Raw genomic sequence first — 13,432 nt, 5'->3', positions numbered from 1 at the left:
GAACGACTTCAAACCCTCCAAATCACTTCAAACTCACAATGCTTCTTCCACCTTGTCAATGTCTCTTCAAATCCTTCAAGATCAACACATAAATCATCTATTAAACCTTAGATTCATCATTTCAAAGGGGATTTACAAGATCTCAAGAAACCATACTCGAATCAAGGGTTTAAAGCTTGGGTACGGTGAATGTTCACAAAACCCAACTTTGCTTACCTCTAACTGTAGATCTAGAGTTGAAGATCACTCTCCCGGCGCCGGAATGGGAAGATCAAGCTTCAGCACCGCTGAAATCCTTCCCTTCTTCCTCTTCCTTCTCTTCCCTTCTTCTTCCCTTTCTTTTCTCTCTCCTCTTTACTATTCTCACCAACGTACGGGTGACATAAATGGAAAGAAAGAAAAACATAAAGCTATATATATAATTCCTAATTAAGTGAATAGTGCACATGGATGGGTCACTCAGGTGGGTGGGTGCACCCACCTGTCTGCCCACCTAAGGGCCAAAACTTGGGATTTTGACAGGGTTCGGGCCTCGGCACGAACCCCACCCCTGGCATACGATGTAGCATACGTATATACCTTAAAATATAGCTATAATACCTGCTTTATCCGTACATGGCCTTATGGTAGGTGCATGTACACGGCTTGGGCACTCCCGTCTCTTCTAGCACTGGCTCGGACTTGTCGGGCCAGCCGGTGTTTAAGGTCACCCGAGCCATCATAGCCCATAAGGACCCCGCTCTAATTTCCTCTGGCTCGGTTCCTGCATGGTTAAACCGGTTCAACCACTTAATCAGACCGGGTTTAAAAACTAGGGTATTACAAGCAGTCCATGTATACAAGTGCCATATAAGAATAAGTTAGATTCTAGAATAATCAGAAGCAAGTTTATATGATATCCTGGAGGATCAAAAGGATATAGGTTCCATCACCCTGAAAAAGGGGTAACTGAGAGTTGTGAAGCAAAATTTCTGGAGAAACTAGAAGAGGAACCGCAACATGAGGATATAGAAGAAACCCTGCATGTCATTGACAATAACTACGATGTTGACCCTCATGAGGAACCAATAATTTTTTCGATCAAGGAATCCAAGATCCTGAAGATCAAGTTGATCATCAAGGACAAGACCAAGAACCTGGGGTAAGTGGGAGTGAAAAAACTAGAGTACCCCTAATTTATTTAGATGACTACTACATTTATTTATATGCCAATCATCTTGTCATACAATTGACACATATGTAAAAGAAGTAGTTGATCCTGTAACCTACAGTGAAGCGATGAAATCGCGAGAATCAAGTTAATGGTGGAATGCCATGCAGGAGGAAATTGTTTCCATCACAAAGAATTAAGTATGAAAACTCATGACCTTAAAAGGTAGAGATTTCATAGTTTGCAAATGTGTACTTATGAAAAAGTACAAAGTATGTCTATTGAAAAATTCAAGGCCCGGTCAGTAAGTAGACTACTAGGATACTTATTTGTCGGTAGCGAAATTTGCTTCTATTCGATTGTTTTTTACACTTGTTGAACATCTAGACTTAGAGTTGTTCTAGATGGATGTTTTTCTATATGTGACAACCTGAAGGTTTTTCAAAGAATGGATGGGACAGGAAAATATTGTATTTTGGTATATACTTTGTGTGGATTACAATTGTCTTGATGTTCATGGTATTTAATAAGGATTCATAGTTGTCAAATTAGACAACTGTATATATATTTTGAACAATGGGAGTAGTTTTACTATTCTCTGATTGTATATTGGTAACATACTGTTGGCTGGAAATGACTTGGAGAGAACCAAGTACTAACTCAATAATCGATTTGAAATAAAGGATATGAGGAAAGCATCCTATATTCTAGGAATTCAAATCATTAGAGATTGAACACAACGGAGATTGTGTTTAAGTCAGGAAAAATTTGTGTTGAAAAGATTCGGGATGCAGAATAGCAATCCTTTAGTAACTCCAATAGTATTGAGAAAGACTTTATCAAAAAGTCAATGTCCTCAAGAAGGACAGGAAAAGTTGAATGTACTTTATGCTCAGGCAGTAGGTAGTTTGATGTACTCAATGTTGAGTACACGACCGGATTTGGCTTATCCAATCGGTTTGGTAAGTAATCCTAGCTCTGCCCATTGGGAAGCAGTAAAAAGGATTATGAAGTACATCAAAGGAAATAAACATTTGAAATTGTATTTTTCAAGCAAAAAAGCTTGTGGTTATTGGATACTCCAATGATGACTTCGGAGGTGATAGAGATGACTCTAAGTTCACCTTTGGTTATTTATGGAGGTGTAGTAGTTTCTTGGGCTAGTAAGAAACAAGGGTGTGTTGCTAGGCACACACTAGAAGCTGAGTACGTTGCTTGTAATATGGCAAGTACTCATGCAGTCTAGATAAGATGATTGTTAAATGAATTTGGGCTGGATCTTGTAAATGGATCGAAGGAAATAAATGAATTTGGGCTGGATCTTATAAATAGACCAGTGGAAATATTCTGTGATGATCAGGCAGCAATAAGCTTGATATACAGTGGTGCAAATAACTTGAAGGAAAAACATATAGAAATATAGTACCACTAAATTTGAGATATAGTAGAAAAGGTGAAATTAAAGTAACCTAAATACCTACGAGCGATACTGGGTTGATCCCCTCACAAAGGGAATTCATGCGAAAGCTTATGTTAAGTATCTAAATTTAATTGGACTTAGGGTTATCTAAGTCTGGAATACAAAGTATTCAGAATATATATGGGACTTAGGTCAGACTAAGTCTGGAATTGGAACTGAATGTTCTTGTAAAATTGAATGGAAATGTTTGTTGAAAATGGGAATGGAAAATAATTCCTGGAAATGGTTCCTGGAAATGTCATGACGAATGTTTCTGAAAATGGGAACTTGAAATGTGAAAGTAATTCCTGGAAATTGGGAATGTAAATGGAATTTGACCTATATTTCAGATCTCTAAGTCTGGAATAGGAACTAAATCATGACAATGTTTTTTACTGTTCCTGGAAATGGGAATGGAAATGGATATGTCATGATAGATGCCCCTGGAAATGGGAGCGAAAATTGAAATATCATGATAGATTATTCCTAGAAATGAGAATGAAAATGGAAACATCATGACCAATGTTCTTGGAAATGGGAACATAAATAGAAATCTAATAATAGATGTTCTTGCATAAGGAACGAAAATGGGAAATATCATCACAAATGTTCCTAAAAATGGGAATGAAAAATGTGAATGGAATTTTTCATAGTGTTTGTTCCCAGAAATGGGAATGGAAAATGTGAATTTGGCCAACATGGCCAAGTGGGAGATGTTGGTGATGTGGCCACGTTGGCCTAATCCACTAACATAATTATTCCGTAAAACACGGAATGTAAACAGAAATATGGTGGGGGCGATTCCTGATTTTCTAACTTACCGTTACTCTCCAACGGTAACATTATAAGTCTATATAAGATAGACTTTGGAATAATGAAGAGAGCAACTGAGGAGCCCAGACCACCTCGTCACTCTGCTGTTCTCTCTCTTTTCTTTTGTGTTCTGATAATGGTAGTTACATTCTTTGGAGATTGCTCACAGTCGGCTGGGCACAACATCTACAACTTGGCATTCCCTTCATCGTCTTCTCCATTTACCACTATTACTGAGCGCACAACTAGTGATGGATGGCATCAGCGTTTAGGTCATCCCCATGAACGCATACTTCATCAGATCATTAGCAAAAACAATTTATCATTTAGCTCGTCTAAGCTTTATTCTCTCTGTCCAGCCTGTCAACTAGGCAAGCCTAGCCGTTTATTGGTAAACAAAGACCACAAAGACAACTACGTGTTAGAGAGGAGACGGTTGAGTTACATATATTGACACAACTAATTTTTTAATATTATTTTCCACTATAGCTAATGCAAAATCAACTTCTTTCAATCTTTCTTCCATCCCATATATAGCCTCCCTCTTTAATAAGGCATCAAAATAAATGGATTGAAGTCAGTTACAAAATTGTATACTACCTCCCACTCCCCTCCCCCTTTTTTTTGTGGTAGAATACAACTTTATTCATGATTAACCTGTGAAATTCCCGGCAGGAACCTCTTGATTCCATGGATCAAAATTAGGTCAAACTATCGTTTTTGTCAGCTGATAGTACCCTCTAAGCTAGGGAGTCAGCTAAGTTACTAATCTCCCTTGAAACAAAGGTGAAATTACACAAAACAAAATAAAAAGATGGAAACGCAAAAATCCTCTTCAAATGCTAGATTTGATCATATTATTTCATTTCAATCTTTAAGAAATTTCAAACGGTATTCAGCAACTCAAATGCCTTTCTTTGATTTGACTTACGCCTACATATGTTCTCATTTTTATCGATCTAGGGTTCTACATTTTTATGTCTGGCATGGAGTACACATATGTCCATTATTGTGTAGAAGCAACAGTGCAATGTTAGATCCAAGTATGAGCTCCTTAAAGCATTTTCTTTTCCTAATCAGACCACATTTAAAATTGAAAGGCTTCTTGTGCATGGATTCCTTTCCACCGTGGTTCTGTTATGATTTTGTGAATCTGTAGTTTTGTTTTCTAGTTGATATGAAGTTATATTTACGAGAAAATAAATAAATAAAATAAAATAAAATTTGTTTGAATAGTGTCTAAGAGAAACTACCCTCCAAGGATTAATGATAAAATCTCGTAGAGCATATATCTAGTCTTTCACAATGTAATCTTTCTCATTGAGCATATATGCCTATGAAGCCGATTCCGTCTAGTTGAGATTTTTTGACTTATTGATATTGGGTTTCTTTTCTACTTTCATTTCTCTTTTCTAATTTTATATTAATCCATATAGTCATACCACATTAAGTTGGGATAAGATCGCATTTGCATGGTAGTCTTCCATGGTGCTATGAGTTGATTGGCATAAGAGGATCCACGTAAAGGATCCCATTTAGTTGGGATTGAACTGAATTAAGTTGTTCAACCATATTATCATGAGTTTGGATCCGCTGCACGTACGTTCACTTAGATGTACATGTGAGGATCTAACACTTGTTCCATTTTCTATCATTAAAAGGGTGAAGAGAGATACATTTGAAAGCAAAAAAGACAGATGTTGGATCCTCACATATATGTCCAAGTGAACATATGTGCAGCAGATTCAAATTCTATCATCACTTACTAAAGAAGAAATTATATGAAACAGTTATTTCCATTTTTAAGATTCAATTTCATGCACACATAAATCTTTTCAAATGAAATCTTGCTCTTTATAGCAGAAAAATGAAATTTTGCTCTCGAACTAGCAAAAACAAAAAGTAAATACATACTAAATAGGCTTCACATGTATACTTTTTGCTTATATAACATTCGTTGAAAAATATGAGAGAGAATGACCCTTTTTTTTTTCTTTTTTTTGTAAGGAAAGAGAGCATGAACCACGCAGTCCAGTCCTCAATGTGGGTCCCAGAGGCCTATCATAGGACTTGATTGTTAAGTATGAAATTTTCTATTATATTTTAGTGGTTGTTATTATGCACATTATAACCCACATTTTACACACAACATCCCTCCTTTCTAGGGGTTTCAGTTTAGCTTGACCGCCTGAAACCGTCTTGAGCCCGAACAAAACCTGTTGTAAGATTTCTAACTCTGAGGGCAGGATAGGATTGAAAAACATTGACCTAGGGTCAGGGTTGAGCCAGGCCTGGGTTGAGGCCTAGGCACTGATTTTAGTCCTAATTTATATAACATAATTAGGGTTATAATCATATCTTTTATTCAGAATAATAAATTTTGGATGATTGATTCTTATGGTCACCGTCTTGAACATCTATTATTATGTTGCACTTCATAATTTTTATTGCTTAGTGATTATTTGATATATTGATCATTTTTTAGTGACATAAATGGCAAAAACAAGGTCAATCAGGATTAGTCCGACCCTGACAAAAATGAAGGCCAAACCGACCCAATCATTGTTATTAAGGCCGGGTTGTTTAGCATGAGCCCGGCAACGTTAGGCCTAGAGATGAGCTTGGCAAGATTGGATTGGGCTGGTCCAGGTGAGTTTTGGGGACCTAGGGTTAGGCTGGGGTTTTAAGAAACCCGGCCCTGTTTCACCCCTACTCCTTTCATTCCATAATAGGTAAAATCCTAATTAGTTAACCCAATTTAAATTTAAAAAGAAAGAAGAAAAAACCATTTGAAAATCTAAATCTTAAAAAGACAGAAAGTTCTAAAGAACAATATGCCCAATTGACTTCGTTTAAATGATTGTTTTGGTTTTAGAAGTTCTCTAGTAAAATCACTGAAAAAGTTTCTTTGCATCGGCCTTCAGTTTTGAGCCTTGTTTAATTAAGATCGACATGAATCATATAGAAGGCTGATGTCTCTGGTGATTAATAAAAACTTCTGTCTAATGTCCCTGGTGATTAATAAATTCTCCACTATAGGTATGATTAATTTGTAGCAATCGGACAGTCGAGCTAGCTAAATTGTATACAAATATAGGAGGTAATTTTGGGTTGCAATTGGTATTGATTCTCGAAATAGATTTTAGGTCTAGACTGCATTCTTAAACAATAAAATAAATGAAATAAAAATTAATTTCAAAATATCTTTTAAACCCAAAATCTATTTTGCAAAATGCATAACAAACAGTACTTTGGCATTCCTATGGGGTACAACATGTTAAAGAAGTCCTAAAGTAGCCAAAACTAGCTGGTCTTGGTAATGTTGAAACCAACTCTCATCTCTAGAAATAAATACACATAACAATAAAAGAATAACCTACTGCACGAGGCTCCTACTATTGCAGGGTCTGGGAGGGCAAGTGCACGCAGCCTTACCCTTGCTTCACAGAAGAGGTTGTTTCTAAGTTAACTTTTTAGAAGACAAGAAACAATTAATGTCATCCTTTGATGGATATCCATGGTGATCCCCCTATTGGTTCAGGGCATTTTAGATGGTATCTGTTTCATTTCAAATGAGTTTTCAAACTGTAGTTTTTCCTTTGTTTCTAGGGAGTCCAACTTTGTGGCCGATTTGTAGAACAGTGTGGCCGTTAACCACTCTGTAGAAGGAGGATCTATGTATACTAACTCTACTTCTTCATGTTGCACACATTAATGAATAGCCCTCTTTCTACGAAAAAAAATACTACAATAGGTTAGAGTTCATACTAAAAGTGTCTAAAACACCCAGAAATTGAGAAAACAATTGTTTCTTTAATCAATATTCTCTTAAAAAACTTATTGGACACAAGTCCATTATGAGTCCATTACCAAAAAAGTCTATTATGATAATGGACTATCACTGTGACATCTCTCAGATAAAATAAAATTTAACAAAAAAAAAAAGCAAGAAAAAGCCAAACTCAGCGCATAATGCTATGGTGATGAGGTAGAACCCATCAATGTCTCTTTCACTTCCAAACCCAAATGCTAAAAGTCAGGAGAAAAAAAAAAAATTAAGTTTTTAAAGTCAAGCAAAAAGTAGCGACTACAAACCACAGAAATCTCCAAGAGCATATCTCTCTCTCTCTACTGAAACTATGGATTTTCATCCATGGAAGGCTATGGCAGCAGTTGTTGCATTTATCCTTCAAATATGCTTATCAGCTAAGATTTTGGAGGCTTCACCCTTAGATTCTGATCAAATCGACAAGTTACCTGGGCAACCAGAGGTTAGTTTCCAACAGTTTTCAGGATACATCACAGTGGATGAAAAGAAAGAAAGAGCTCTTTTCTATTACTTTGTTGAGGCAGAAACAGACCCAGATTCAAAGCCCCTTGTTCTCTGGTTAAATGGAGGTATACTGAAGCTTCTTCCTTCATCTTCAAATGGGTAGAACAAAAAGAAATAGTTCTTATTACAGATTTTGATTTTGACATTTATAATTTTAAACATAGTCTTTTGGTGTTTCATTTTGTTTTCATAGGGCCAGGTTGTTCTTCTGTTGGAGTAGGAGCCTTCTCTGAACATGGACCTTTTAGGACAAGTGGAGACAGATTGGTCAAAAATGAATATAGCTGGAACAAAGGTATCCAATGGGAAAAAAACCCAAATTACTTTTTGACTTTTGGTGTCTGAGAAGAGTTTGTTTCACAGTCAGATCAAGGATCCGAAAAAGAGTTAAAAAAAATTTCTGTGTTACGCTTATGTACAGAAGCAAACATGTTGTACTTGGAGACACCAGCAGGAGTTGGGTTCTCTTACTCTATTAACACCTCTTATTATGAGGGGGTAGATGATGAGATGACTGGTATGCTTCATCTTCCTAAAACCACAAATTTCCCTTTTTTCCCCCCCTAGATTAGCTATTCAGGGTCCATTTTATATTATAGTTTATCTTTGTCTTCTTAAGCCAGGGATAATCTCATCTTCCTGCAGCAGTGGTTTGTCCAGTTCCCAGAATACAGAAGTAGGGACCTGTTTGTCACAGGGGAAAGCTATGCTGGTAATCTTAGCTAACCTACCAACTCTTTATCATATCTGAATGAGCATAGGGATATTAAAGATAGATTTTTTATTGTATTTTTGGTTAACAGGCCATTATATTCCACAACTAGCACAGCTCATGCTTCAGTTCAACAAAAAGGAGAAGTTATTCAATCTGAAAGGAATGGCTGTGAGTATTATAAAGCAATCTCAAATGTAAACTTGTCAACTTACTCATAAAATGGATATTGATTTAACTCAATTATTTTTTCATTTCAGCTGGGAAATCCTCTTCTAAATTTCGTTACTGACTTCAATTCGAAAGCTGAATTTTTCTGGTCACATGGGTTAATTTCGGATTCAACATATGAGATCTTCACTTCAGTTTGTAACTACTCTCGGTACAAGAGTGAGTCATACAGAGGCTCTGTTTCCTCTGTTTGCTCAGCAGTGATAAACCAAGTCAACAATGAAATTAGTATATATATCGACAGATATGATGTTACAATTGATGTCTGCCTATCATCCATTTTATCACAATCTAATGCTCTCACACACCTGGTAAAGTTAGGAAATGGGCTTGACTCCTTTCATCAACTATCTATATTTCATTAGTTCTGTTATTACTTTTGACTATTTGGTTATGGTATTTTGACCCTTCAGCAAGTTGCAGAGGAACTAGATGTCTGTGTTGAAGATGAAACTACAAAGTATTTCAACCGGGATGATGTACAGAAGGCTCTCCACGCTCGTCTTTTGGGAGTCTCGAGTTGGGCTTCTTGCAGTCAGTATGTATCTCATGACTAAAATGAGAAAGAGTTTCTGAAATTCTGCAACTTGTATTGTACAGAATTCACATTTACCCTTTTGAGTCCCTCCGGTTTGATTTGAAAATTTCTTTCTAATTCACTGTTTTCTTTAGAAAAAATTTTCATTTCATTATCTCTAAATCCAGTTGTTTCTAGTATTCTACACTATCAGTTGCTCAACTTAGAGGAATCTACAGTTCCACTCATAAGCTCACTCATCAGCTCGGGAATTCGGGTGTTAATTTTCAGGTAAATTTTAAGCAATCAATACTGTACTTACTAAATTTTGAGTGCCATTTTTAGTTTAAAGATCAATTTCATTCACCACTGCTTTAGCTGATGTAAATGGAGTGAATGCTCTTGAATGCAGAAAATGATGTTCATGTCTTGGTAATGTAACACAATCCTCAGTAGTGAGGATCACTCTAGAAAGTGGCTATTGTGTCAGCTTCACTTAGTTGACTTAGTTTTGTTATTCTAACAAATCAAGCCATTGATTCCATTCATGACTTGGTTTCAACAATGTTTATGTATTTGATCTCTATTGCAGTGGAGATCAAGATTCTGTTATCCCATTAACCGGGACTCGGACACTACTCCATGGATTGGCAAATAAGTTGGGACTGAAGACAACTACAACTTACAGAGCTTGGTTTGAGGGGAAACAGGTAGTTCAAAATTTTTGTCATAAAATTTAACTAGTGATTATTCATTGTGGAAAAGCAGCAGTCTTTAATGAGTTTCTCAAAGTAATATGAATCCAAAACTAAGAACACCAACTATGGTATCAACTTGGAAAACTACTGTTATGATCTTTGCCTGACTGATATGAATCCCAAACTAAGAACACCAACTATAGTATCAACCTGGAAAACTACTGTTATGATCTTTGCCTGATTTTTCAGTCTTAACTTTCATTCAATTCCTCAAAGAACGTCGATTGCTGTATTTTCAGGTCGGCGGATGGACACAAGAGTATGGAAATATCCTCTCCTTTGCCACCATTAGAGGAGCATCTCACAAGGCTCCATTCTCACAGCCAGAGAGATCATTTGTGTTGTTCAATGCATTCCTGGAAGGGAAACCACTGAGAAGAATTCTGAGCTATTGAATAACTTCATTTTGTGTAATTAACTAGTGCTGCTGTATTTAATAGACAGAGGGAAACTTATCCTCTAACCTAGGAGTTGAAACCTTGGAACCCTTAACCACTGCCTACCGCAGTTGGTGACGATGTGGTGCGATAAGCCCACAGTCACCAGGAGGTCTCGAGTTCGAGTCTCTGGCTGTTACCTTCTCCCTCCCCTCTTCTATAGTGTTACACTAATATTAAAAGATAAATAATGAAGCACATGGCTTAAAATCATTTATGCATGTACTATCAGATCCAAACTGTGCATTAAAAAAGAGTAATTAAACCAGAAAATTTCCTTCATTGGAATTATGTTACAATTTTCAAGTTAAATGCATGCTCTCTTATGAGTCAGTATAGATTGAGGCCTAGAAAGCTTCACTCATACCATTTAAACACGAAATCTTATCTTTTCTTCTTTTTCTTTTGAGGAGAAGAAAACCTTGGTGTTAGGGTGTTGTCCATATGCTATGTGTAAGGGTGGTTATACGTAGAATAGTTATGTAGTTTAATAGTTAGTAGATGTGGGTATAGTTACTTAAGAAGTGGGAAGTAGTTAGTTTGTTATCACATTGTGGGTAGTTTAGTGGAAGTGGGATTCTAAATTAGAGGTTATTTAAATGGGGGTTGGTGATGTGTATTTAAGAAAGGTGAGCAATAGTTCAGGGAATGACTATTATGATAAAACGTCTCTCAATATCGATTTATCCTCTCCTACTCCCATCTAATTGCAACTCTTCATCATTCCACAAAGTAGTAGAAGGCGTGGCCGACCTTTAGGCCGTGGCCGAGGGTTACTTCCAATACCAACAGAACAGGCACGTAACATCTTGGTATCAGAGTCAGTGATGGCCGTTGAGTAGTGTTTTCAACAGATTGAGGGTCAAATTGGAAACCTCACAACCAGCCAAGAGATGATCCTCAAACAAATGCATGATATGTTCCAATCTTTAACGACCAGGTTCGACAATTTCACAGCTTCCGTCGATCGAACATGGGAGGAGCACTCTGTTAATCATGCCAACATTGAGCGGCACGTGCGGAACAGTAACAATGCAGGACCCACCATACCTAAATATACAAAGCTAGAATTTTCACAGTATGATGGATCTATGGATCCGACAAGTTGGATTATACGAGCAGAGCAATTCTTCGAGTTTCAATGTACTCCCCAAGAAGATCAAGCTCCAATGGCAGCTTGCCACCTAAAAGGAGATGCCCAGTTTTGGTACTAGCTCCTTAAGGAGGAAGAAGAACTTGTCACTTGGAACCTTCTCAAGGATGGTCTCCATACCCGCTTTGGTCCGACCCAATATAAGGATTTCTTTGCAGACCTTATGAAACTACGACAAGAGGGTAGTGTAAGGGAATTTCAAAGTCAGTTCAAGAGGCTACTGAGCAGCTCCAAGGGTCTGACAGCAGCACAACAAGTTAGTCTGTTTGTAAGTGACCTTAAGGAGACCATTCGGATTGATGTTAAGGCGGCTCACCTTACCACTTTATCGGAGGCCATTGGCTTGGCCAGATTGTTCGAATCCAAGATGCAAGCCAACACCACCATATCAGCTATGCCTGGATCGACTATGCCAATACGCTGCCTGTCACTAATAGAAATGCAAAAAATGCGAGACCAAGGATTGTGTTACAATTGTGAAGAACGATACACTCCAGGTCACCGGTGTAAGCAACTATTTTTAATAGAGGGGTACGGGTCTGACGAGGAGTTTAAAGTAGACGAATGCAAGGACGTTATTAAGGGGGTGGGATCATTATTCAAGGTACCAAAGTTGTTAGTCCTTGTGGACAAGGACAGTTTTAAGGGGGTGGGAATGTTAGGGTGTTGTCCATATGCTATGTGTAAGGGTGGTTATATGTAGAATAATTATGTAGTCTAGTAGTTAATAGATGTGGGTGTAGTTACTTAAGAAGTGGGGAGTAGTTAGTTTTATCACATTGTGGTTAGTTTAGTGGAAGTGGGATTCTGAATTAGAAGTTATTTAGACGTGAGTTGGTGATGTGTATTTAAGAAAGGTAAGCAATATTTGAGGGAATGACTGTTATGATAAAACGTCTCTTCCTTTCTCTATCTTATCTTCTTAATCTCTTAACCTAACTCAATCTCTCTCTCTCTCTCTCTCTCTCTCGATTTATCCTCCCCTACTCCCATCTAATTGCAACTCTTCATCATTCCATGAAGTAGTAGAGGGCATGGCAGACCTGTAGGCCGTGGCCGAGGGTTATTTCCAATACAGACAAAACAGGCACGTAACACTCAGTGGCTACAACAAGAAGCAAAGCCTAAAAGTAAGACATCTACTAAAAACAATTCAGTTATGCGAAAACTGGACACTAGGGAGGAGATTCTCCAACTACCGAATGAATTGGGAGTTTTAGTTTTTATGGATGTAAGAAACTTTCTACTTTCTAAGGATACCTACACACCTGTTGTATGAGCTCTTACCATTGATTTGGCAATATAAAGGATTCTGATTACACGAGAGGTGGCGTGGAAACTAAGATCTTGCCTTGGAATTATTTTTCCTTCCTCGAAAGCACACTAGAGCTACCACACTCTAAAAATAGGGATAGAACAGTCAGTATTGGTTGGATCGAAACAGTATCAACCTTAACTGATCCTTCATCCTGACCTTTTCGATCCTGATCCACATGTATGGTCTAAGGGTAAAATCATAATAAAAATTGATTTAAAAAAAAAAAAAAGATAGATTTGTTCCATATAATTCGATCAAGATCGATATTGGAACCGTATCAGCCTTGACCGATCCCATGACCGTTACCGAGTTTTAGAACTTTGGCTGTGATGCCCTTGTTAGGACTCAAGTAAATATTATCCTTTAAAAATAAAGGTGTCTAGTTCTAATGAACCTTTACATCGGCCACTCATATTTGATGTGAGGTCATTGTTTTTATGTGAAACCCTAATTCGGCTGAAATCAGAATTGAAATCGATCGTTTTCAATTTTATACCTCTAGAATTGACTAATCCCAGTTCCTCAAACCATGATCCCAATGGTTTGACCCA

General features: G+C 37.3%; 1 protein-coding gene across 1 annotated transcript; it reads left to right on the top strand.

The window, feature by feature from the left end:
* Positions 1-7,445: 7,445 nt before the first annotated feature.
* On the top strand, positions 7,446-10,623 carry LOC122062045 (serine carboxypeptidase-like 45). The gene is made up of 10 exons (XM_042625678.1): positions 7,446-7,820; positions 7,949-8,050; positions 8,177-8,272; positions 8,375-8,467; positions 8,559-8,638; positions 8,728-9,009; positions 9,112-9,236; positions 9,414-9,506; positions 9,808-9,925; positions 10,213-10,623. The coding sequence occupies exons 1-10, from the start codon at positions 7,562-7,564 to the stop codon at positions 10,366-10,368; spliced, it is 1,404 nt and encodes a 467-aa protein (XP_042481612.1). The 5' UTR covers positions 7,446-7,561; the 3' UTR covers positions 10,369-10,623.
* Positions 10,624-13,432: the final 2,809 nt, after the last annotated feature.

The sequence above is a fragment of the Macadamia integrifolia genome, chromosome 14 (assembly GCF_013358625.1).
Source record: "Macadamia integrifolia cultivar HAES 741 chromosome 14, SCU_Mint_v3, whole genome shotgun sequence".
Lineage (NCBI taxonomy): Eukaryota > Viridiplantae > Streptophyta > Magnoliopsida > Proteales > Proteaceae > Macadamia > Macadamia integrifolia.
Note: the sequence above shows the minus strand (reverse complement) of the source record. Positions and strands in the feature narration are given on the sequence as shown.